Source organism: Arvicanthis niloticus, chromosome 22 (genome assembly GCF_011762505.2).
Source record: "Arvicanthis niloticus isolate mArvNil1 chromosome 22, mArvNil1.pat.X, whole genome shotgun sequence".
Taxonomy (NCBI): Eukaryota; Metazoa; Chordata; class Mammalia; order Rodentia; family Muridae; genus Arvicanthis; species Arvicanthis niloticus.
Window position 1 is genome coordinate 2,196,300 of NC_133429.1, and position 24,863 is coordinate 2,221,162.

General features: G+C 57.8%; 2 protein-coding genes and 1 long non-coding RNA gene across 7 annotated transcripts; 1 reads left to right on the top strand and 2 right to left on the bottom strand.

The window, feature by feature from the left end:
• Position 1: 1 nt before the first annotated feature.
• On the bottom strand, positions 2-21,813 carry Apc2 (APC regulator of Wnt signaling pathway 2). 5 transcript variants are annotated; one of them, XM_076919458.1, is made up of 15 exons: positions 21,711-21,813; positions 15,793-15,951; positions 15,535-15,625; positions 15,262-15,448; positions 13,540-13,648; positions 13,317-13,430; positions 13,062-13,139; positions 12,817-12,915; positions 11,919-12,306; positions 11,004-11,099; positions 10,652-10,791; positions 10,247-10,324; positions 9,891-10,007; positions 9,225-9,439; positions 2-7,190 (listed from the first exon to the last, which is right to left on the bottom strand). In XM_076919458.1, exons 1-15 carry the CDS (start codon positions 21,762-21,764, stop codon positions 2,195-2,197), a joined length of 6,921 nt encoding a protein of 2,306 aa, XP_076775573.1. In that variant the 5' UTR covers positions 21,765-21,813; the 3' UTR covers positions 2-2,194. The 5 variants fall into 5 exon arrangements, with proteins under 5 accessions (XP_076775573.1, XP_076775572.1, XP_076775574.1 ...); XM_076919457.1 differs by having other exon boundaries at positions 13,317-13,433; XM_076919459.1 differs by lacking the exon at positions 21,711-21,813 and adding an exon at positions 18,613-18,883 and having other exon boundaries at positions 13,317-13,433.
• Positions 15,498-17,430, top strand: LOC143435850 (uncharacterized). The gene is made up of 2 exons (XR_013106212.1): positions 15,498-15,636; positions 17,011-17,430. It is a non-coding gene; the product is annotated as an uncharacterized LOC143435850 (long non-coding RNA).
• Positions 21,814-23,414: 1,601 nt separating the features above from the next.
• Positions 23,415-24,863, bottom strand: Rps15 (ribosomal protein S15). The gene is made up of 4 exons (XM_076919480.1): positions 24,743-24,863; positions 24,408-24,493; positions 23,642-23,876; positions 23,415-23,565 (listed from the first exon to the last, which is right to left on the bottom strand). Exons 1-4 carry the CDS (start codon positions 24,743-24,745, stop codon positions 23,452-23,454), a joined length of 438 nt encoding a protein of 145 aa, XP_076775595.1. The 5' UTR covers positions 24,746-24,863; the 3' UTR covers positions 23,415-23,451.

Sequence of the window (24,863 nt, forward strand, 5' to 3'; positions counted from 1 at the left end):
CAACGGAGTGGCTCGCTTTATTAAAGATATGAACAAGAATCAGAAGCCAGGCTGGGTGTCCTCGTGGGGTCTGCATGGGTGTCGGGGGTCGGTGTGTACAGAAGTGTAACACTGTAGAACAGGGCGGAGATGGTATGGCAGCAGAGGACACACCAGGTGTGAGCAAGGGGATGACATCGGCCAGGGACAGTGCGACAGACAGACAGACACACAGTGAGGTAACTGGTGGGCATGAAGCCCTGGTCAAGCACCCAGTGGTTAGTCTCTGGTAGACCACTGGTTCCAGCTCAGAGTACTCACAGCCACCAGCAGCCTGGCAGACAGCAGACTCCTCCTGTTCTGTCTCTAAGGACAAGCCAGCTCTTACCTACCCTGGGCTGGATGTTACACTGTGTCTTGTGTCCCCCTATGTGGGGGTGGAGAAGGCAAACATGGGTCCAAGGCTGACGGGACCAGAGGAGGCGGCTGGGAGAAAGACGACCCTTGCATGCTGGTGCCGCAGCCCAGACGTCTCTGCTGCTCATTCTTGGGTCCTCCCCATGGCCCACATGGGGAAACCGAGGCACAGAGCAGCATATCTACCACTCAAGCTTCCAGTGTGTGGTACACAGGCTCAGTTTATAACCCCAGCTGCAAATCTGTCCATCACCTGTTCCCAGCTCAGGGTCATCCTGGGGTGCATCTTAGGTGTGAGAGGGCGTCCTAGAGCCACTTTGTTCTGAAGAGGGCCTTCCTTGTCCCCTCCCTACCAGTCACCCACAGGCCAGGAGCCCTGTCTAGCAGGCAACGTCCTGGCATTGAGTGGTTGATGTGTGTAGTTTCTGCTGTGACACTGTCCCCAACAGTTAGGGCCAGAGCCCCAGACAAGGAAACATCAGGCATTGCCCGGACGGTATGCTTTCAAAGCACTGGACGGGTGTCATGGTAGGTGTACCCCATACATGGCATCCCCTAGCCATCAGCCCGCCCCTGTGAGGTGCCAAACTTGGGTCTGTCAGCTCCCTGCCATAAAAGGGACCTGTGGGAAAGGGCAGCAATGTCATCAGTTCCTCCCAAGGCCTCGCCCACCCCCGTTCTCAAAGCCACTTCCCTCATCTCAGAAGAGGGGCTCGAGGCCAGCTCAAGGGACAGTTCCTTCTCTGGGAGCAGCTCATGCATGTGGTGTGGCTCTAAGTCCCCTTACAGAGAGCAGCTTGGGGTCCCACACGAGAGGTGTCAGCTCTCTGTAGGAAGGCTAAACTGAGTCCTCACTCTGCCCTGAGTCCCTGTGATGGACACACAGGTCCTTGAAGGCTTGGCTACCTTATGTCTGCATCCTGCTGTCTACCTGGATCCATGCCTTCCGTAGCAGCTCCAGGCTCCCCACACTGTCACCAAGTCCCCATTTTGATACCAGGCTGTGGCGGGATCTGTTCTGGTCCTGACACCTGCCTGACATCATATGACAGGCAGGATTGGTAAGGACCAGGCTCCCAAAGACGGGCCTGCCGCCCTTCCGTGATGCTAGCTGACTCCTTGGGTCCCCAGAGCCTAGCCAGCTTGTCCTTGGAATTAGAGTCCCATCAGTCAAGGGACATGGCATTGGCTGATCCACGGCTCTTGTGTCAAGAGGGCTGTTCGCCCTTGGCAGTCTCTCAGTGGCCATGATGACTTGGTGAGGGCTACAGCCTCTCTCCAAGCTCCTCAGCTGCTGCAGAGAAGGCAAACACCCCTGGCAGAGTCATCATTAACCAATTACCCCAGCACTAATTACAGGCTTCCACAGTACAGGGCTGAGGCAGCACCAGCTGCCAAGCAGAGGCTCACTGCCCCACCCCCCAGCCTGTCCCCACCTCGGGCAGGCAAGCTCAGTCATTTCCCTAGAAGCTATGTCCACCCTCCCTCTGCTCTGGGTGTAGCTCAGGGCAGGTCCTGCAAGGGCCCACAGCTAGTGGCCCTCAGAGATTAGCTGTCCACCCCTTCCCAGGCCAACCTCAGAAACGGCGCTGTGTGTGCCCTGCCAGTCTATAGCCGATTCCCTCAAGCCCCAGGCATAGAAGCAAGGGCTGGCCTCAAGGTGCAGAAATGCGAGCTGGACAGGGGTTCTGAGGGCATAGATGTGCCTACTCAGAGCATCTAGAGAGCAGGCCCACAGTGCAGCCAGCCTGGGCCACAGGGTGAGGAGAGAAAGTTCCAGAAGGCAGGCCTATACCCACTACTCCAGGAGGCTGGCTGGAGAGGTGACAGGGGCTTTCTCCACTGCCAAGTCACTGGTCATTGTGGCCGCTGCCATAGGGCTGGGCACATAGTTGAAGGGGGGAACCCGTGCAGCCCTGCTGGGAGAGCCATGCCTGCTGGTGGCAAAGCCGCCCATGACAACACTCAGACCCTCGTGGGTGAAGGGTGCCGAGGCAGGAGGCTTGGTGAGTATTGGTCCATCCACATCGCTGCCCAGTGGAGCAACAGGGCCACTGCCTGGGGCCTGTGGGGGATCCCTGCTCTCCAGGCTGGGTGATGTGCTGGAGTTGGTCTTAGAGGTGGCCACATCTTCTGTTTGTACCACTGCGTCACTGGTCTTGCGTTGTGGAGTTCCAGCAGGACTGTCTTCGGGCGATGAGCCCCTGAGAGGCAGGGCAGTGGCAGGCAGTGTGCTGCGCAGGATGTGGGGGACATCTTCATCTTTGATACGACGCCAGGTTGTACCAGGCGCAGCCACCCTGGGCAGCGGCCTGGCCTCACCATCACTTCCCCGGCGAGTGGCGTTGGCCTGGGTGGTAGGCACAGAGACGGCGCTCTCAGGCCTGCGGGACACACTAATGTGTGGCAGGGATGCATACCGCTTGACCGTCTCAGGCCGCCCAGGGCTCGACCGCACAGGCAGGCGTGAGGGGCTCTCAGAGCTGGTGCGTCGGGGCGCACGTGGGGCGAGACCTGGCTTGGCCTGCGGGGCCCTCCGTGCTGCCAGGGGCTGCCGTGGGGATACCCGCAGCTCATCACAACGGGAGGAGCAGAGGAAGACAGCAGGGAGAGCAGGCCGTCCACGACGGGGTGAAGCAGCCTGAGAGATGGAGGCCGTGGAGTCAGCAGACGACAGCTCCGACCTGCGGCGACGAAGGAGACCTGGGGATTCCTTGATGAAGGTCAGCTGCCTTCTGAAGCCTGAGCGATCAGAGGACTCACTGCCACTGGAGCGGGCTGAGGCCACACGCACCAGGCCCAGGGGGCTGCCACGTGCCCCGGGAGTCCCTTCAGCCCTAACTCGGCCCCTGGACCCAGGCTCTGGGGATGGCCTGGCCAGTGGAGGTGGCACTCGCCTGGCTGGCCTTTGCATGAACGGGATCCGCACAGGTGACTTCTGGGTCTTGTTTTGCTTAGCCAGAAGGGCCCGGGCTGGTGACTTGGGCACTGGGGAACCCCCAGGGCCAGGCAGAGGCCCTCCTGTTGGAGTGGCCAGAGGGGACCGCCGAGGCAGGGGCTGGGAAGCTGGGGACGTTTGTGAAGAACTTGAGGACGGGGTCTTGGCGAAGCGGGCAGGAGGGGTAGCACTCCTGGGCGGGCGGCTCAGGGCTGCCAGCTCAGAGATCTTGCCTGGTCGGTGGAGGCTGCGTGAACGTTGTTGCTCAGGACTGGGGGCTTTGGTGGCAGTTTCCGGCTGAGTGGTACCAGATGTCCCCATCTTCTTAGGTGTGGTACAAGGTCCAGAAACACCTTTGGCCTGAGCACGGGAGGCTGGGCTGGCTGTGTAGATCACTGTCCGTCCCCGTAGCATGGCTGACTCCCCTGCCGTCATTTTCTGGGTACCCTTTGCCTTCTCAGGGCAACTAGGAAACCGGGGACTTCCACTGACCTTAGTGGAAGCTGTGCCCCGTTTCTCAGGACGCCAGGCACCCCCAGCCTCAGCCGCAGGCTTTCGCCCTTTCCTAAGTTTGGAGGGCCGGAGAGCGGAGCCTGCTGACTGCCCAGACACCAGAGACAAGAGGGAGTCAGACTCAGAAGAAGCCTCCAGGCTGGCTTTGGCCGCTGCCTGATGCAGCCAGGTGACAATGGAGTTTGCACCCTCTTGGATAGCCTGCCACTCAACGCTGTCTAGGTCAGAGGCTGGATCAGAGCCAGGCACCTCCTCATGGCATTTCTGTGGTATCTCAGTGGGCCTTATGTCTGACTTCACAACTCTGGGCTTGCGACGCCGTGAGCCGGGGACCTGGGTCCGGCGCCTGGGCGTGGCTAAGCTGATGCACCTCTGCAGAAGCTCCTCCCCCGCCCGTGGGCTGGGAGAGCTGTCCTGTTTACGGCCCTGCTCCTGGCCTCCAGGATGGCTGGCCGGCTGTTCAGAGGCCTCAGGCTCACTGAGGGAACTAGCTGAGGAAGTCAGGGAGTAGCAGGGCGGGGTCTCATCCACTATCAGCCTGGGCTGGGCCCTCACAGGGACTGTGGCGGGCTGTGTCGCCCTGGATAAGATCTCCTTCCTGCCTGCGGGTTTCTCCCGCTTAAGAGCCCGAGGTATAGCGGATGCCCGCCGAGGTGGTGGTGCCGTGGCTGGTGGCTCCTCGTCAGAGTCATAGAAGCAGTACACAGCTTCCTCTGTGGGTGTCGTGAGGCATAGCGACTGCAGGGCACCGTCTCCGCGGGTCCGGGTCTGGCATGAGCCATCCCTGTTGGACCGAGCACTCTGGGGCCGGCTGAGGGGTAATTCCAATCCTGCCCGGTTCCTGCTGCCCCCCCGGGTGTGCTCTGTGTTTTTACCAGCGCCTGCTGCCTTGGGCCGGTGCCCACGGGCCTGCCTGGCAGGGGCAGCTCGGCCTGTGGGTTTCTGCCTCTCCCCAGGCCCAGCCTGCTTGTCCCTGGAGGGTCCCTGTAAGGTCTCATCACTGAGCGAGGCTGCACTGGAAAAGTTGACGGGTGTGCCTTCTGCAGAGTCAGTGCCCGAGTCATCACCCCGAGCTGGGGCAGGCACTAACATGTACACAGGGACCGGCAGAGCGCGGCGGCCAGGCACCAAGGCCGAGGCCACCTTGCGGAGTCTGGCAGGCATGGCTGCCCCCAGACATTCACGCAATGCCTCCAGTTCTTTATCAGCCGCTGAGCGAGCCCTGGAACCAGCTGGTGCTGGCCCATCCAGGCGGCTGGCAGCCTCATCCCTCCGACGGTGGCCCCCACCACCCACCGCACGTTCTGGACAAGCTGGTGGCCTCAGATGGAGCTCCACATCCTGCTGGACATACAGCTCGTGTAGGGCCAGTGCACTGAGGCTGGAGGCGCACGAGAAATTCTCGTCTGGCTTCTCCACTGTAAAGCGTACGCTGCCTGCATCCAGCTCTGAGGGTGGCTGGCATCTTTCCCGACAGTCTGCAATGTCTAGGAAGCGCTTCACGTAGCTTTCCCACTGCAGGCTGAACTGACTGGTCTCAGGCTGCCCAGGAGGTGCTGGTGGCGTCTTGCTGCGGCTTGGTGGCATCGTCTGCCCGGGGCTGTCCGGCAGCTCGCTGGGACTCACTGTGCCACTGCCCAACCCACTGCATGGGTCACTGGGGATGGAGCTGGCAATAGAGCGGCTTTCGAAGCTGCCCAGGGAGCTCACAGAACTGCAGCGGCTCAGGACCAAGGGCGTCTCCTGGACGCAGTTCTCAGATGAGCTGGATGGTGTTGCATCTTCCACCCCAAGACCTCGACTGCGCCCCCGCTGCGGGGCTGGGATGGACACGGGAAGAGAGGTGGACCCGGATGCACACCACGCCCTGTCCAGCTCGGCCTCACCAGGACCAGCTTCCTCAAGCCCATCCAGGGACGAATCGCTGTCGTCAAGGTTCTCCCCCTGGCTGGGGACCGCATGGCCCGTGGAAGACAGAGAGGACAGAGAACTGCACCTGGAGAGGGACATGGGCCCATCCTGTGCCACCAGCTTCTGCAGCACCTTGCTAGCCACGGGCAGTGGGGAGGCCACTAGTTTCTCAGGGACTTTGCTCAAGCTATCTGCAGGCATCCACGCCTGTTTCCGAGCCCCTGGGGAGGTTCCTGGTCCAACGAGGGGTCTGACACCTGCCCCAGCAGCCCCATCAAGCAGTGGCACATGCTGATAGGTTGGGGATAACTTGATGGTGCGCACTCGGGCATCGGTGGCTGCTGTGTCCCGGGCAGGAAGCTCAGCGCGGCTGGGAAGGTCCAGGTCTAGTCTGCTGGGCCGAGTCTGTCCACGTACCGCGTCATCGCGGTGCTCGGCTAACGCAGCCAGTGGGCAAGGCGTCATGTGTTCCCGAGTACAGTAGCCATCGCTGGTGCTACCACTGTTCAGGCTGTCATTAGAGAGGCTGGTGTGGGCCGCCTTGAGCCTCAGCAGAGGGTGCGCCCGGCTGCCAGCCTCACGCCGCCCACCCTCAGTGCCCCGGCATGGTGAGCAGGATTGCGCACGGCCCTCCCTTGGCACCTCCTGCCCGGGGTCCCCCGAACTGAGACTGAAGCTGTCGTCTGATGAAGTGTGCAGTGCTGAGATGTCCTCCACCAGCCGGTCGATCCGAGCCACGGCCAACGCCAGCTTGGCCTTAGCCTTGGCGGCCACAACCGCCTCCCCACCAGCCTCCTTCTCGGCTTCTAGGCCACCCTGGCGGACAGGTGGGGTGCGGGCCAGTGCCTGGCCCTGAAGGAAGGGACCTCCAAGGAACATAGACATCACTGCTGGGCTGGCGGGCTCAGCTGTGGTGGCCGCAGCAGCCAGGGATGGTGCGTCATCATCATCAAAGCAGCCAGAATCAGAGGCATAGTCCTGCACCAGCCCGTCCAGGTGGCGGAGGGGTGGCAGGGGCTTCTTTGAAGTAGTCTCTGTTTCCGGCAGACCCTGCTTCTCCAAGTGACCGAGCGCATGCACCAGGTGCCGAGTGTCCAACTCAGCTTCCAGAGCCCTCTGCTTGCGGACATACAGACTGGGCACGCAGGTGCCTGGGGAGACGGCCATGGCTGCGGCCTGATACTTGGCAGGTCGGTGGGCCAGCAGGTTCCGCAGAGCGGCCGCGCTACCCATGGCGATCATCTTGTGTTTGGAGTGGACGAGGTTTCGTAGCATGCCCACAGCCCCCAGGTCCCACAAGAGTTCCTGGTCGCGGGGACTGCGGGCAGACAGATTCCAGAGGGTGCCGCAGGCATTGCTCACGATGGTCAAGCTGTGAGACGTGAGGTGCTGCAGCAGTGTCTGTAGGCAGTTGTGGTCACGGAGCACCTGCCTGCGGGAACCCAGAGTAAAGGAAGGTGAGCTTTAGCCCAGCCCTGCGGTGCCCACCATCCACACCACACTGCCATTCACGCCATATCTGTTACACGAGAGCTCCTCCCACAAGGTCCTCAGCCCAGCCATGCTTGCCTGGCTCAGCCGCTCCTCTAGCCTAGCTATGCCCTTTGTTCAGCCATGCCCACCCCTGGCCACCGCTCCGCTATATCCACCTCTACCTTGCTCAACTCTTCGCCAAGTAAATCAGGTCCACCCCTACCTGTAGTGACTCTGCTCAGCCAATCACAATTCTGCCTTGCTATGTCCCCAGGCTTGCCCCGCCCCTCCCCGTCCTTAACCACCAAGCAGGCCCCTGTTCAATCACGACCACCTTCACCTTGCCAGAAAAGTGAGCTACCCCAGATTGTCAACAAGGTTTAGCCACGCGGGGCCGGGCGGTGGTGGCGTATGCCTTTAATCCCAGCACTTGGGAGGCGGAGACAGGTGAATTTCTGAGTTCGAGGCCAGCCTGGTCTACAGAGTGAGTTCCAGGACAGCCAGGGCTACACAGAGAAAGAAACCCTGTCTTGAAAACAACAAAACAAAACAAAAAAAAAAGACTTAGCCACGTCCCTGCTTGCCCCGCCCAGCACACCAGACCAGCACCGCCAGGTATGGCAGATAAACATGTCCATCCTTTAGGTTTGATTTTGAGAAACTCTAGCATAAGCGTTCCCAGCCTGCACTGCGCGACTCCCTGCAGTTGTTTGGTTTTTGGCCTGTTTTGAGGAAGGCTGAGGAAGCCGAGGCTAATTCAGACTCCATAGCTAGCTGAAGATGGCCTTCCTGGGCCAGGCTCATAGGTGCGTGTCCCGTACCTCCAGATCTGGGTTATCTGTTTAGCTTGTTTGTTTTTAAGACTTTTTCTTTTTTGTTTTTTTATTTTATAAATTTTTTTAAAGATTTATTTATCTTATATATGTGAATACACTGTCCCTGTCTTCAGACACACCAGAAGAGGGCATCGGATCCCATTACAGATGGTTGTGAGCCACCATGTGGTTGCTGGGAATTGAACTCAGGACCTCAGGAAGAGTAGTCAGTGCTCTTAACCACTGAGTCATCTCTCCAGCCCGGTTTTTTTTTTTTTTTTTTTGTTTTTGTTTTTGTTTTTGTTTTTGTTTTGTTTTGAGACAGGGTTTCTCTGTGTAGTCCTGGCTGTCCTGGAACTCACTCTGTAGACCAGGCTGACCTTGAACTCAGAGATCTGCCTGCCTCTGTCTCCTGAGTGCTGGGATTAAAGGTATGTGCTGTGTGTAAGACTTAATTTTAAAATTCTTTTTTTTTTTTTTTTTGTTTTGGATACAGGGTTTCTCTGTGTAGCCCTGGCTGTCCTGGAACTCACTCTGTAGACCAGGCTGGCCTCGAACTCAGAAATCTGCCTGCCTCTGCCTCCCAAGTGCTGGGATTAAAGGCGTGAGCCACCACTGCCTGGCAATTTTAAAATTCTTATCATTTTATTTTATGTGTATGGGGGGATGTGTCTGTGCACCATGTGTGAGTGCCCACCAACTCCAGCAGGGGGCGGCAGAGCCCCTGGAACTGAGCCGCCCACCCTGAGTGCTGGGAGCTAAACCCAGGTTCTCAGTAAAAGTGGTATATATATATACAGTTACTGAGAAGTACCCCATACCTCACCCCACCCCTTTTCTTTCCCTTTTTTCTGAGAAAAGATCTCATTTGCCAGTCCTAACTGGCCTGGAACTTGCTAGAAGCCAGGCTGGCCTCAGACTTGTAGGTCATGCTCCCTCTGCTTCCCAGGTGCTGGGCTCAGGAGTCCTGTCACGCCTGCCTTATTATGAACATCATTTAATAATGTGATTTCTGTTATTCTGTGTGTATTGTCATTTTGCCTGCATGTTTGTCTGTGTGCCAGCTGTGTGCCTAGTGCCCACAGATGTAAGAAGAGGGCACAGGATCCCTTGGAACTGCTACCCCACCATCCCCCGGCCCGGACGCTATACTTGGGCGGATCATGGTGGGCTCTGACCTGTAGTCCTCCCGTGTGGCAATGAGGCTTGACACATTGCGCAGGATCCCACCGCCACTCTCGATGACCGCCAGGGAGTTCCCTTGGCAACGGTATGTGAGGGTGCTCACCAGGAAACCCAGTGCGCCATCCACCTGGCAGATGGCCGCCTTGTTCTCTGTGCTGTGTGCTGACAGGTTCCACAGAGCACTGAGCACGCTCTTCAGGGTGGACTCCTGGTTGGGAGGGAAGGGCGGTCAGCATGAGGGGTGTGGCCACTCACTCACGAGCCCTCCACTACAGCCAAGAGAGTTCCCACAGACTCAACAGTCCAGCCTGGTGGTGAAGGCCTGTCATAGTGCACTCAGGAGCCAGAGGCAGGAGGATTATAAATTCTAGACCAGCCCAGAATATCTGTAATGTGAATAATATGCAAAAACTGCTGCCAAAGTAACTCTATGTTAGAGCCCCTGCCTAGATTAGCCCAGTGAGGGGCTGGGGGCGTGGCTCAGCAGTGAGGCTTCTGTCTAGCACCTCAAGTCAGCACTTTCATCCTCGTTTGGGGTTGGAAGTTTCAGAGCTGTAGGCTCATTCATCCAGTTTACCTTGGTTTCCCCAGTGAGTCTCCCCACTGAGCCTCTGGGTGGCACCCTCCGACCTCCGCAGTCCCAGGCTGCCCATGCTCACCTTGGAGGCCCGCAGCACACACTCCATCAAGGCGGTCATGCTGCCAACTTCCCTCAGCACCTTCTTGCTGTTGATGTCCGCCCTCCACGACAGGTTACGCAGAATACTGGAAACGACCTGGCCAGGGTGGGTGGGGCTTCAGTGGACCCGGAGCCCAGGGCCCAAAGGTGTCATTTCCTCCCACCCACCGTGACCCTGGAAGATGGCCAAGATGGGGTATTACTCTCGGAAGGGGTTAGGGGGCGACCTCTGGTAGTCATCCCAACCCAGGAGAAGCAAGCCGAACCTGCCTCTAACCCCCCCACCCCCCCCACCCCCTTCCCCACCCCCCTCCCACCCCCCCCACCCCCGCCTACCTGATGCAGTTCCTCACTCTCAGAGGCAAGCTGAGCCACAATGGCTTCCATGCAGCCTCGGCGAGCACACAGTGTGGCCTGTGGGGATTGACATTGAACAGTTGAGGTCACATCAGTAAGAACAGGGGACTCCCCAGCCCTTACTCTCCCTTCACCCCACTGGCCAGCTAAGGGAAGTGAGCCTCAGACACATGGACACATCTGGGCTGTGGATGTGATCCCAGCAGAAATCCCTCTCAGCTCCCACCCTCTCTGGACCACATCACCTGGCTGCTCTACCCATCAGTATACTGGGAATGATCCTAAGAGGTGAGGACCTCTTAGGATCATTCTAGTCTGGGGTTAGGTGGGGAACACCTCAAGATGGTACCTGACCCTTGCCCATCCCCCTCCCACCCCAGGAACCTTGTTGGCCACGTCTCCAAACGTGAGGTTGGTGAGGGTCATGCCAGCATAGCGGCGCAGGGCAAGGTTGAGTGGGTCCCGGGTCATCTTGTGCATCTCATAATCCACCTGCAGTAGCTCTGCCACAGCCTGCAGCCCCCCTGTAGGTGTGGGAAGGGAAGCTAGGTGTCCTGGAGGGGCTGAAGCCAGCCAGAGGGGCAGTCTCTCCATCCCACACACAGCTACCTTCCCAGTTTTTTCATAGCCCCCCACACACACACACACACTTGCCCAGCCTGTCCTCTGTGTTGTGGCATCAAGAGAGGTCAGTCAGCAGCTGTGGCTGAACCCGGCCCCTCCACGGGACGCTCACCTAGTTCATTCATAGCCCGGCGGTATTCCTCATCGAACGACAGCTTCATCACCGCACAAGTAGCCTGGCAGATCTGAGGCTCAATGGGCACAGGAGCTGTGGGCAGGCATGAGGTTAGAGTCTCACTGCTGACGAGTTCTCCCTTGCCTCTCCCCATGCTGTACCTATGGCTTCAAAATCTGTGGCATGTCACCCACCCTGGCTGATGGCCTCCTATACAAATGCCTCGTGGCAGCAGAGCTGCTGTTGGTGCTTCCATACCTCCGTGGCAGCAACAGGTCAAAGAAACCCACTCCCGTGCTGGTGGCACAAGCCTGTGACCTTATAGGCCTGTCAAGGATATCAAGGCAGGCCGGGCAGTGGTGGCGCACGCCTTTAATCCCAGCACTTGGGAGGCAGAGGCAGGTGGATCTCTGAGTTCGAGGCCAGCCTGGTCTACAGAGTGAGTTCCAGGACAACCAGGACTACACAGAGAAACCCTGTCTCGAAAAAACGAAACAAACAAACAAACAAACAAACAAAACAAACAAACAAACAAAAAAGGATATCAAGGCAGGTTCAAGGCCAGCCTGAATAAATTAGTGAGACCAGAAGAAGAAAAGGAGACTGGTGGCCTCTGTCAGTACAGCCCGGCCTAGAATCCCTCAGTGAGGAACTAGGGGCGTGGCCAGGGTAGAGCTCCTGCCCAGAATCCCCCCTCCGGTGAGGGGTTGGGGCGTGGTCATAGGTAGGGTCCCTCATAGACTATTCCAGTAAGGTTTTGAGGGCTTGGTCAGGGATAGAAAGGTTCTTGTTCATTCCTCTGCCACACTGTCTTAAGGTCCCGTGGGTTCAGCTAGAAACAGTAAGAAGGTGCAAGGCTTTGTTGGTTCCCGTCCCAAGCCTAACAAGGCCCTGTAGATGCGGCACACTCACTGTCTCCTGTACCACTCTCTGTCCCGCTGTCCCGCGCCTGAAGCCAGTCCCAGCAGGTCTCGCAGTAGGCTCGGATCTGCTCCAGCACATGCAGCACACGCATCTCCTTGCGTGCTAAGCCCTGATCCGGCTGGGAGAAAACGATGTTGTGCAGTGCCGCGTTGGCGCGCATGCGTGCATCTTTGGCACCAGGCGCTCCAGGGGTCCCTGCACGCCCCACAGACCCGGTCTCTGTGCCGTGAAGGATCTGGAGCAGCAGTGGCAGACAGCCAGAGCGGCGCATGGCTACACAGCTCTCTGGCGAGCTGGACATGGCCAGCAGCGTGCGTGCAGTATCTTCCTGGTCGCGCGTTGCCAGCATAGATAGAAGCCAGAACACCACCTCCACCTACAGGGGAACACGGGACGACTGCAGCTCACAATGCGGACTGTGCCCCAACACCTGTAGTTGGCAATTCTCCTTCAGAAGGTGGCTTTGGGACCAGTGAGATGGCCCAGTAGGTAAAGGCGTTGCTACCGAATCTGACAAACTGAGTTGTATTCCCAGGGCCCAAATAATGGAAGGAGAGAAAAGACACTTGCAACTTGCCCTCTGACCTCCACACTTACGCCAAAGCATGACCTGCCCCTATAGGCAGCCCACACTAAGTAGGACACTTTAATCCCAGCACTCAGGAGGCAGAGGCAGGTGGATCTCTTGAGTTTGAAACCAGCTTGGTGTACAGGGCAAGTTCCAGGCCAGCCAGGGCTACACAGTGGAACTCTGTCTCAGAAAAACAAAGACCTCTCACCTCACAGGGAGCTTCAGTCCAGAGTGGATTTCTAGCAACCGGGGTTGGTTGGGGACCCCCCCCAGCCCACGCCACTGGCAGTCCATCGTCAGATTTTCCTTTTTTACCTTGCTGTTGCCAGGCTGAGGGGTGCCATCCTCAGGATGCGTGGGGACTTCTGCCTCCTGCTCCTCCTCCACTGCCACTGGCTTCACCGCCAGCAGAGCCTGCAGGAAGAGCATAGGCCTGGCTGTTCAGGTTGCACTGTGCACAGGCTGCAGACCCCTTCCTGGGCCCAGAATAGGGGAATACCATTGAGTTGACAAGCATCTGTCATCACCCACTTCGGCCCTAGCTCTGCTTATCTTGGTACCTGGGGCTCCGTCTGCTGCACCCGGTCCTGGGCTTCCAACAGTTCCTTGTCAATCTGCTCCAGGCGCGAAGCCCGGATCTAGAGAACCCGAAGTAAGCGCGTTCATTTGGCTGACCCTGCCCCTGATTGACCCCGCCTCCTCCCAGCCGTGACTCCTCCCATCTCTGACCCCACCTCCCAATTCTCCCCTGCTGCGGACTCCGCCCAGTTAGCTCGGCCTCCACTCCCCGAAGCCCCTTTGGGCACGCCCCGCACCTGCGCACGCTGCACCATCTCGTCCGAGGTACCGAAGCGCTCCTCCATCAGCGAGCGGATGTGCTGGGCCTCGAACTCCAGCTGCTGCCGAATCAGATCCATCTGCATCGAAAACTGCTGGCGGGGGGCACGAGTTGTGGTGAGGTGCGAGGGCCCCCTTACCATCGCCCCCTTACCATCGCCACACCCCTGCACCTTTGTTAGGCGCGCCCCGGGATCTCACCGTGTCCACGTGTGGCAGCTCATCCAAGCGCTTGGACAGGCCCTGGAGCTGAGAGTAATACCACAGCTTCTCCTTCTCCTCTTTCTCTATCTCGCTCAGCAGGAAGCATCTGGGGGAGGGAGTGCACGGGACCTCCTTATGGGTGGTATTCTCAGGGACACCTCCTCCCCGCCCCTGCACCCAGCTCTGAGGTGGGCATTGAAAGGAACTGAGTGGAACTGAAGAAAAGCTGATTAGAAAAAGAAAAACAAAACAAAAAACAATCCCTTGGGAGGTGAGGCCAGCCTTGGTCTCAAAGTGTAACCCCACCCCAAACAAGGATTTAGAGAGAGGGCAGGCTCATCAGGTAAAGAAACTTGTGACCAAATCTGACGACCCAAGCTCCATCTTCAGAACCCATATGATGAAAACAAAGAAAGGAACTTGTGCAGGTCGCCCTGTCACCTACACGCTCACTGGACCACATACAAATAAATGCAATTGTTAATAAATATAACTGGGAAGTTAGAAGCAGCCAAGCTGTGGGAGCGCGCGCCTGCTGTACTTTGGGAAGGTCAGAGATCTTGCCCAGCGTTGGCTACTTGGCAAAGTTGAGGGCTCCTTGACAGCCTTGACCAAAAAAAAAAAAAAAAAAAAAAAAAAAAGACAAATTAGCCAGGTGGTGGTGCACATCTTTAGTCCCAGCACTCGGGAAGCTGAGGCAGGCAGATCTCTGAGTTCCAAGCCATCTTGGTCTACAGGACAGCCACAGAGCTACACAGAGAAACCCTATCTCGAAAAATAAACAAATAGCCAGATAAAAAGGAAACAACGGTGCATCCTAGGAAGGCCCAAGAAGCGTTCCAACACCTGCCCATTGCCAATGTACACACCAGGTGTCAGGCTCAGAAGTCCCTCTTCCTGAACCTTGTCACCCCGGCACTGAGGAGGCTGAGGCAGGAGACTGATCTGCTTGGACTATTCGTCGACACCCCTTTCTTTAAATTTTTTGTTTAATAGGCCGGCAAGTTAGCAAAAATGGGCGAAGGTAATTAGCAACCTAAGAATTCTGAGTTTGGTCCCCAGGATCTCTGGTGTTTTCTGACTTCCACACACGTGTTATGGTGTCCCCAAAGAAATAAATGTAGTCCGGGAGCCAGAAAGAAAAAAAATCAACAAAACTCTATTTCCATTTTACAGAGCAGAAGTCTGAGAAGTCGCATTGTAGAGCAGACTGTTTGTTGAGTGACCTTGTGCAACCCAGAGGGGCTGAGCAGGGTTGCCCCCACCAGCGCTGCCCCCTCCGGCGCTGCCCCCACCAGCGCTGCCCCCTCCGGCGCTGCCCCCACCAGCGCTGCCCCCTCCGGCACTGCCCCCTCCACTGGCCCTGGGCCCAGAATTTTTGGGCTTTAGTCCTTCCATCAACAAAGGCCTCCTTGAGGGTCTCTGGCCTTAGGCCTGTTTCTGAGCCCTGACTTTGGATGCGGCTCTGTCCCTAGCGACGCCTGTATGTCTCGGACCCGGGGATGGGGGTGGAGGCTTTTCTCGCAAGAGCCTTTCCCCTTGCCAAGAATGTCCTCATATCCTCTGTCCACCAGCTGGGGTCAGCCAGACAGGGACAGAGTGGAGAGGACAGTGAAAGAGCCTGGAGGGGGTGTGGCTTGTTGGGGGCAGGGCCATTGCCAGCGACCCAATCCGAGGGCAGAGGTTCCTGGGGGCGGGTCCTTTCCCACGCCCTCTCACCTCTCCTGATCTAGTTCTTCCAGCAGGCGGATGGTGGCCCGGCTCAGCTCTCCGAAGCTGTCCTTGGATGGTCCAGAGCCAGAGCCGTGCACTGGGCTTCCCTCTGGAGTCCGGGCGGCAGGCTCGGGGCCCAGGGCCGGGGCATGGAACTTCAGGTTGTAGAGGCTACTGATGTCAGTCTGAAGAGCTGGGGAGAGGGAGACACAGGCGAAGGTCAGCGACCTGCTCCCGCTACATCCCTGCTGGCCATGGGCAGTTCTCCAGGTCACTCACCTTTCAGTTGCTCTAACACTTCTGTCTGCCCTGAGGACACCAGCACTCTCGCCTCCTGCTCCAGCTTGCCCTGAAGGTGTTTCAGGACCTCCTGCAGGCATGGTAGGGAATAGGGTGGTGAGCATCAGGGTTGCCTGGACACACACAGCTGTCACCCTGGCAGTCCACGCGCCTTGGGGACCCCGCTCTTAGCTCTACCGAGACATCAGCGTTTCCCAGTCTGTCTTTCTGACCTATGCCCTCCATGCAGACTCTCACCTTCATGCCGGAAGTTTCTGTCTCCAGCTTGGAGAGATGGCTGGAGTTTTCCCTCAGCTCCTGCCTTAAGTGAGTGTTCTCGGCCTTCAAGGCCTCCACCTGGCGCACCAGCTGCTCATATGAGGCCATGGAGCTGGTCATTTTCAACTCCTGCAGTGCCTGGAGCCAAGGGGTCACAAGAGTGGCTGCTGGTCACTGGTGCCCCCTCAGAAAGCCCTGGACCAGAGCCTGGCCCTCCCACCCATCCTCGGTGTGCCCTCAAGACAGGAATGGCTGCCTGGTGTGAACCAGTCACCTGGAAGCCAGCATTTGAGACAGACATAGAAACATGAGGAGTGGGAGCTGAGAGCCCACCGATGGCTAACTGATGGGTGGACAAACAGAAAGACTCCAAGACACATGTACTAACAGCCAGAGGGATGTACAGACAGACATTTGTCACCCTGGCAGTCTAAGTCAGCAGGGCCACCTGGAGGCCACCAGGCTCACAGACTGACACAGGAGAAGCTGACTGCAGACAGACAGAAAGACAGACAGACAGAACTGATACCCCACCGAAGCACAGATTGCCCAGGCTGGTAGACTGGGAAGGAGGGGTCACTAGCTGGCCCAGAACACTGTGAAGGCCTAGAAGCCCTGACTAAGAGCGCTGTGGGCAGGAAGGGTGGTGGAGAAGACCCAAACTCACCACAATCATCCCAGGAGTTTGTGTCCTGGACCAGGACCCCCTGTGGTCCTGCATCCCTCCATTCATACAAGGGTCCCCAGTAGCTCTGTTCATGGCTCAGCAGCCTCCAGCGGGCATGCCGTGCCTCCCTCAGCCAGCACAGAACTGTTCTTTGTGCCTCTGCCTGTCTTTTCTCTCTCTTACGTCCAGCCTCCTCCCTCTGTCCAGCTGGCCTGTGCCTTCTCCCTCAGCGTGGCTCTCCCTCCACAGCTCTCCTGAAACCCCCGCGACCACGACCCACCCCCCTTCCGCCTTTGTTCCCTTCCATCTATGGGAGCCCCCTCCCTCCGCCTTTGTCTGAGGTCCACCAATAGCATCTCGTCCTATCTGTGGCTCCCGCCTCCTTGGGAGCTTCCTCTCCTTGCCAACCTTGAGGCTTCATCCCAAACCAACCACACCCCCCACCCTGCTTAGGTGACACCTGCTCCCCCCACCCCAATACACATAATCTAATACTTGTTTTTTTTTTTTTTTCCTCCTTCTCTGGAAAGCTCCTGCCCACCCTGATGTCACCCAGGACATGGGTAGAGGGAACCAGTGAATGTCTAGGGTCTCAGCCCCTCATCACTCCATCCCCCGAGGACCTGCTGTGGGCCTAGCCATGCCTTCTGCTTTCTGCCTACAATGGCTGTTCCCAGAAAAGAGAAACTGAGGTTCGGGGCTGGGGGTGGGAAAGCGGAGCAGGGAAGAAGGAAGACAGATGTAATCAAAACCCAGCCCCTGAGATGCTCAGAAGTCCAGACAGTTAGCTAAGCATGGTGGCGCTCACCTGTCATCCAGCATTCAGGAGGTGGACGTAGGAAGACCAAGAATTCAAGGCTAGCTTAGGCTACATATTGGGTTCATGGCTAGCCTGGGCTACATATGGCTCTGTCTCAAAAGACCAAAAATTAAAACAAAACACACCTGTCCTCTCTCCATACCTTTGTGAATCCACCTGAAGGGGGGAGGGGGACCCACCCCTGGCTGGCCCAAGGGCTGCCGGGATGTCCCAAGGGAGACCTGCTCGTGCCTGTCTTTGGGTAGGATGTTAATCCTATCCAAGCCAAATTTGGAGTGTCCCAGCTATGATGGAGACTCATATCTAACCCTTGGTTGGAGCTGAAGTCACCCATGCCATGCCCAGTCGGGAGAGATAGATGAGGCTTGGCAGCTACGACATCACCCCACACTCGGAGCAGGGCAGACGGTCCCAGTCCACACTTGCTGCCCTTCCTCAATGTAGCTTGTTGTTTGGATACCACAGGGCTACCAGCCCTCTAAACTGAGTACATTCGAATCTGCTACACACACCCACCACCACCACCACCACCACCACCACCACCACCACCACCACCACCACCACCACCACCACTAGCAGCCTCTGCACCCCTCTGGCCAGGCTACTCCTCCAGCCTCTCCTTGCCTGCTATATACTGAAGTCACACTCCCCTCCAGAGGAAGCCATGAGGATCCCATCCTTGTGCTATGGCTCCCAATGCCCTTGAGATAAACTCTGACCCCCACAGGCACACATTTGCTGGGGACTTTTGTGCACTTGTCCTCAGGTTTGCACACCAGGCCACCTTTGACTCCTGTAGCCCCACACCCTACATCTTCCTTCAGAAAGCACACACACACACACACACACACACACACACACACAGCCTGCCTCCAGCCCCAAGCCTCCATCAAGAAGCCACCTCGGCAGATGACAAACAGGGGAACAGCAATGATGGGCTGTGGGTCCACTGAGCGCGATTCAAAGGCGGAAGGCACAACACCCAGAGGGGCTCATCTCTGACTTTCTGTTATCCCATCCCCTTTACAGAGAGAAACACACCAGGGCACAGCAATTCCCCAGGGGCGCACAGCATCCTGCTCTCCTCCATTCCTTATGCATCATCTCCCAAGGATTCGATGTGGGAACGGTGTGTGTGTGTGTGTGTGTGTGTGTGTGTGTGTGTGTAGGGCCAGCCGCAGCGCCTCACACGCCTGCCTGCCTCATCCGGACTCAGTTTCCCCTCAGCTCCTATTCTGCCTTTGAGTCCGTACTGACAGGGCGCGGCAGGTTGCGCCCCTGCCCTCCGACCGGGGGAAGACGCACGGCTTACTTGCGTCTGAGGTAGCTGTAAAGCCCAGGGCCTTCTCCCTCCTCTTGGCTAGGCCTACAAGCCAGACCTTGGGTGTCTAGGTCTCCGGGGGTCTCGTCAGCACAGGCAGAGGGGGTTGTTCCAGAGGGACAAAGCCGCATCCCGGCCTGGCCAGGCGGCGCTGCCGCTCCAGCGATGGGCGAGACCACTGCAAGTGAGCAGGGGAGGATGCGGGATGCAGGCGTGGACCAATGGCAGCGCGGGAAGACGAGCTGGTGCTATGGCGACAGCCAATAGCAACCTGGGCAGGGACCAGTGCTGACCCTGGAGCATCGGGCCTCGTCTGGGGCTCAGGGTCTGATGGGGGGGGGGCAGTAGAATTGGCAAACCTCTTACTAAGGGGAGAAGGGGGCGCCCCAAGGACCAAGACCCCATGCAAAACATTAAGTTGATAAACATTACACCAAAGTCTTGGGGTAGGGGGCTACTCAATCCACCTGCCAGTTGTGGAAGTGTCAAGACAGGAGGGACAGGGAACAAGCAAAGCCCTGAGGCCCAGAGGAACCTGGGACTTGTAAAGTCGGGAGATGGGTAGGCACGCTGGGGAGAAATCCGCAACCCTTCCCTATCTTCCTGTAACCCTCTGACAGTATCAGTACCAGGGCCTGCCATTTCATGTGACAGTTACTCTCTGTCTCTCTGTCCTTGTTTCTATCTCCCCTTCAGTCTCTCCCCAGCTTCAGCTCCCTGATGCCCAAAGGGTTCTTGAAGGGGCTTAACCTACAGACCCTGGGGCTGGAGAGATGGCTCAGTGGTTAACCGTGCACATCCCTCTCCACTAGACACAAGTTCGGATCCCAACAGCCAGGTGTGGTGGCTCACAGCTCCAGGGGATCCCACACCTCTGGAGACTGCCTGCACCTGCTCATGAGCGTGTGTGTGCGGCGCGCACACACACACACACACTCACACACACATACACACACCACCACACACGGGGGGAGGGGGAGAGAAAGAGAGAGTAAGCCCAGGATTACAATTTCTGAGCAGTCATGGCTGCTAGCCTCACTCAGGGACATAAAGGTTGTCGGTGCTGGGAGAGATGGCTATGTGGTTATTTTCCCATCTGGGGGACCCAGAAACAGCATGAGCTCCTGCTCCTCTGTGAATGTGAAGGCATCACAGGATGGTCGGGGACCCGTATCCCAGTGTTTCTAGGCAGCAAACTCCTAGGGCATCAGGGGGCTGAAAGGCTTCCAGCCAAGGCTCAGCTTTGAGCCATAGTCGCAGTAACAGAAGTGTCCAGCTGACTGAAAGATGACATCCAGAGTTGGACACTGCTGTCCCTGCTGCCCCAGGGAGGAGGTGGCAGAGGGCCTCCTTCAGAAGGTGGGGAAGGCTGTTCTCCATGCCTGTTTAGGATCAGCCTGTGCTAGGTTCAGACCCTGTGTCAAACAGGGGAAGTGAGACTTGGCATGGCCCACTAGCAGTCAGCTGGGGGCTGAGAGGGGAAGGTGCTGGCACAGAGGGATGAGCAAGGTCTTGATCCAGCATGTGAGAGAGAGAGAGAGAGAGAGAGAGAGAGAGAGAGAGAGAGAGAGAGAGAGAGAGAGAGAATGAGAGAGAATGTGGGAGGGGTGGGGGTGTGGGAGGGTGTGTGTCATGAGGTCTAGCCCGGGCAAGCCGTCAAGCCTGGGAAAGCTAGGAAGGTCCCCATAGCAGCACAGAGTTGAGCAGGCCTGGAGTTGGGGTGTGGTGGGGGGCACAGAGCTGCCTCCACTTCCCTCAGGAATACAGGCCTCTGACCTCAGTGTCCAGCTTGAGTGGGAGTCCTTAGTCTACTCTGTTCCCTGCCGGGCACCACAGCTGGCTTGGTCCTCCCAGGCAAGGGCTGGTGAGAGGAAGGGAAGACTGGCCACTCTCATACAGGCAAACCAAGGCTTAGACTAGGAAACACCAGCTCCAATTCCCAGCACAGCCCCAGTCAAGCCCCCTGCCTTCTCTCCTTGGAAGGCTATGGAGACCCATAGGCAAGATGCTCCTAGCTCCAACTTTTTAGAGCACCCCTCACTCCTGTCCCCCTCCTTGCTGATGAGACACAGACACCCCAGTCACCAAGTACCCGAGGCCTGACCTTCAAGTGACACAGGAGAGCCTGTACCTGCTGACCCGAGCCCATGCCTCCCAGCTCCAGGGCACTTCAGGCTTCCCAATGGGCACGACGCACCCTGGGATCTCTATCCGTGACACTGCAGAGGTCACTGGGCCTCTTTGATGACTGCAGGTGTCCTCTTGGCATCCCACCAGCTACCCTCCCCTAAGAGGGCTCCACTGGGTGTGGGGTGGGCACAGAGGCGGCTGCATGACCACATGCTGGTCATTACTAGGCACGGCTATGAGCTGAGTGACAGGACAGCCTTAATGAGGAGGAGTTAGCAGACGCTGGACCAGAGTAATAGCCCTCAGTTTCCCCAGAGGGGAGCAGGCTGGTGGCGCAGCCAGCCCCTCCCAAAACCTCCAGCACACAAGCTTTTCTTCGACTCAGTCATGTGACCTTGACTGCTTAGCTGGGCCCCAACCTCAGTTTCCCCTTACATGTTGGAACTGCAACACCTCGGGCCTCAGAACCAGATTTGGAATGTCATAGTCAGTGAACACTGAGCAGGGAGGCCCTAGCTCAGTAATGGCCACAGGAAACTAAGGCCTAGCAAGTGTAGGGCGTGGTCGAGGTCTGCATCCTACCCTGGCTGGAGCCTGAGCTCAGTGTGCATCAACTGTAGGCCTCTGGTCTTCGGAGACCTGAGGGTCTCCGCAGAAGAGAGGAGGGAGAGAGAGGGTCTCCTACGGAGGGATGCTCCCTCAAGGAAGGCCTGCGCCTGCGCAGGACGGGGGAGGGGTCGCTGCAGTACAAGGGAGGGGAACCCAGCCCCATGCACATGCTCAGGAGGTTTCCTTGGCAACTGTCTCCAGAGCAACTACGAAAGACCCCCGACCCATCAAGTTGGCTAGCTCCAGCAATGAGTGTCCTCTACTGTTCCTGGGGTTGCCATTCCCACAGTCAGGACCTCACCTGGATCTCCCCACACCCTCATCTCCAATCAGTACTCCCTGAATCCTACCTGGTTCCCAAAGAAGGCTGAGTGCAGCAGGCTTAGGAGTCCCAAGAGCCCCATGGAGCTGCGGCCGCCCGGACAGCACGGGCCCCGCCCTCCACTGCAGGGATGGAAGAGGCGGGGGAGTATTGCGCCTGCGCATGGACAGGGGCGGGAGGGGGTGTCACTCCACTAATGAGGGATGGTGACTCCTTAGATGGAAATATAAGATAGGACTCCCTTTGGGTAGAGGGACAAAGCGTATCTCTAATGGGCCTGGGGCACCCTAAAGCTTGAAATCGGTCCAAGGGGCTCACATTTGAAGAGGAGGGGACCCATGGAGAACCCAGGTTTGTAGGAGCTAGAAGCGCCACCCTGTGGCTAGGACACCATGCGTCCCCATGTGGACAGTCAGTCACCTGGGTGCCTAGATATCCAAGACTCCCAAGTCATTCAAGAAAAATGTTCTGAACACAGGTCGTGGAGAGGTTCGCTGGATGTGGACTGTCACGTGAATACTATTGAAATACATACCGTGTGTTCAACTCCATACAATGGACAAACCCTGGTCTTTGGTTAGTTAGCAATAAGCAAAAAGTTGGCTATAAGGGGTGGCGCATGCCTTTAATTCTGGCACTTGGCAGGCACCGACAGCCTGGTCTACAGAGTTAGAGAAACCCTGTCTTGAAAAACAAACATAGAAAGGGTGTAGTGGCTCACTGAGGCCCAACTGTCACTTGTTCCAAGAGGGGCACTGGTGTCTTGTGTAGCTAGGAGGGCAGTCTGCCAGGGAAACTATTAGGTGACCAACAGGTACAGGGAACCTGATGGAGATGGCTGGGCACGCAGCCTCCGAGTGGGGGGACACAAGGGGGTCAGAGCCAGGCTTTGGTCATTCCTCACTCATACCTCCTAGGAGCCCCTGGAACAAGGGCACATTTGACCTTTTCTTTTTTTTTTTTTTTCAGGACAGGGTTTTTCTGTATAGCCTTGGCTGTCCTGGAACTCACTCTGTAGACCAGGCTGGCCTTGAACTCAGAAATCCTGCCTCTGCTTCCCAAGTGCTGGGATTAAAGGCGTGCGCCACCACTGCCCGGCAACCTTTTCCTATCTCAATGTGGCTTTCAACCTCAGAGGTTCTCCAGGAAAAGAACTACAAGGAAACCAGCGTGCCTTTAGTCCAGGCTATGTTAGACTCCATGGTAAGGAAGAAAAGCCACTGCGGTGGAGCAGAGTCTCATCACCAGGGCCTGTGAGGCTTGTCTGGTAAAGTAGAGAAAGCCTGTCCTGGAAAACACACGACATTCTCTCCACTGCAGATGTCAACTGTGTCATAGTTCCACAAGTGGGAGGCAGAGCAGCAGGCCTGGTGACACACTAAGGTGGTACAGAACACCTCTCCTAGGTGTGATGGCAAGCCACTGCTACCCCAGGGCAGAGAAAGCTCCAGGATTAACACCTACCACAGGGAAAAGCATCAAGTGGACAGAGCAGTCCCCTCCCACACACTGAACCCCGAAGTACTTCCCGCAGAGCTGCCAGCTCACCTGCTGGACTCTACACTCTGAATCTTGGGCGGCTTGCGAATGTGGCTTGGAGCCGCCTTACTGTAACCATTCACCTTCACTCTGGTGAGATGGTGGCCACAGAGAGGGCTCCAGGTTCCAAGCACCAAGCACATGGAACAACCCCAGATGCCCAGAAACAAACAAACAAACAAACAACCCGGAATCCAGGGACCAAAACCACCAGTCTTTATTGGCCTCGGCTACTTGAGGGGGATGAATCGGGAGGAGTGGGTGGCACCAATACCCGGCCGGCCGTGCTTCACAGGCTTGTAGGTGATGGAGAACTCGCCCAGGTAGTGTCCGATCATCTCTGGCTGTAGAGTAAGCAGAGTGGGGTGAGCAGCTGCGGCACAGGACAGTCACCCACCCAGTCACTCCCAGATCACTCACTTTGATTTCCACCTGGTTGAAGGTCTTGCCATTGTACACGCCCACCATGCTCCCGACCATCTCAGGCAGAATGATCATGTCCCTCAGGTGGGTCTTCACCACCTCCGGCTTCTCCATGGGCGGTGCTTCCTTCTTGGCCTTTCTCAGGCGCTTGAGCAGCGAGTGCTGCTTCCGCCGCAGGCCGCGGTTCAGGCGCCGTCTCTGGCGGGCGCTGTACAACTGCATCAGCTGCTCACTGCGGGAGGACGGGGTGCTTTAGCCCTGACCACGTCCAGACCACGGAGACTCCGGGATGTGGCGGGACCCGAGGCTCGCTGCAGAGCACAAGTCCTCACCAAGTGCCCCTCCAGGACACGGCCCCCCAAACTGAACCCACCAGCCTCCCCCACGATGCAAGCTGAGGTCACAGCTTCACATCTGACAGCCCACCCAGACCAACCGTCCATTCCCTCGGCTGAGGCTCGGTAGCTCAGGCTACACACGACTGTCATCAACAAAGCTGTAGCCGAACTGAGCTGATAGAGCGCTCGCCTGGGGGGCCAGGACACCCCGAGACCGATCCCCAACACCGTGATAGCGGCCCGAACATGTGGGAGGTGCAGATCGGAGGATCAGGAGTTCGAGGAGAGCCCGGGCTACACGAGACTCTTGTCTCTCCCGTGTGGCACGTGCAAAGGTGCGGGCTCCGTGTCCTGCCTCACCCACAGAAGCAGAAAACGCGCCAACGAACGCAGCCCCGGCGGGGCTAGGGGACGACGTCTCTTACTAGGACATGTCCAGCAGCTGGTCGAGGTCCACGCCACGGTAGGTGAACTTGCGGAAGGTCCGCTTCTTCTTCTGCTCCACTTCAGCCTGCGTGAGCGCGAGCCGGGGTTAGCAGAGGCTCGCCATCCTTTCCCGGGAACCCAGGGGCCGGGCTGCGCACTCCCCGCTACGGCGGCCCGCAGCCTTCCAGGCCCTTCCGCACCCGCCATCCGCCGTCTCCGAGGATCCGAGCACATCGCTCCATCCCCGAGCGGCGACTCTTGAGTCCTGCGAAAGGGCCCCGGGAGGATGGCGACGGATACCCCGGCGGAGAGAGCGCCGTAAGCTCGTACTCACCATCTTGGCGGCTGCTCGGAAAAGGAAGTGTTGGCGGCGTCTGCGCAGTTACCGCGAGCTCTGCCGGGAGGCCCCGCCTCCGGCCGCGAGGAGCTTCCGCTCGCCGGGGACTCGCTGTTGC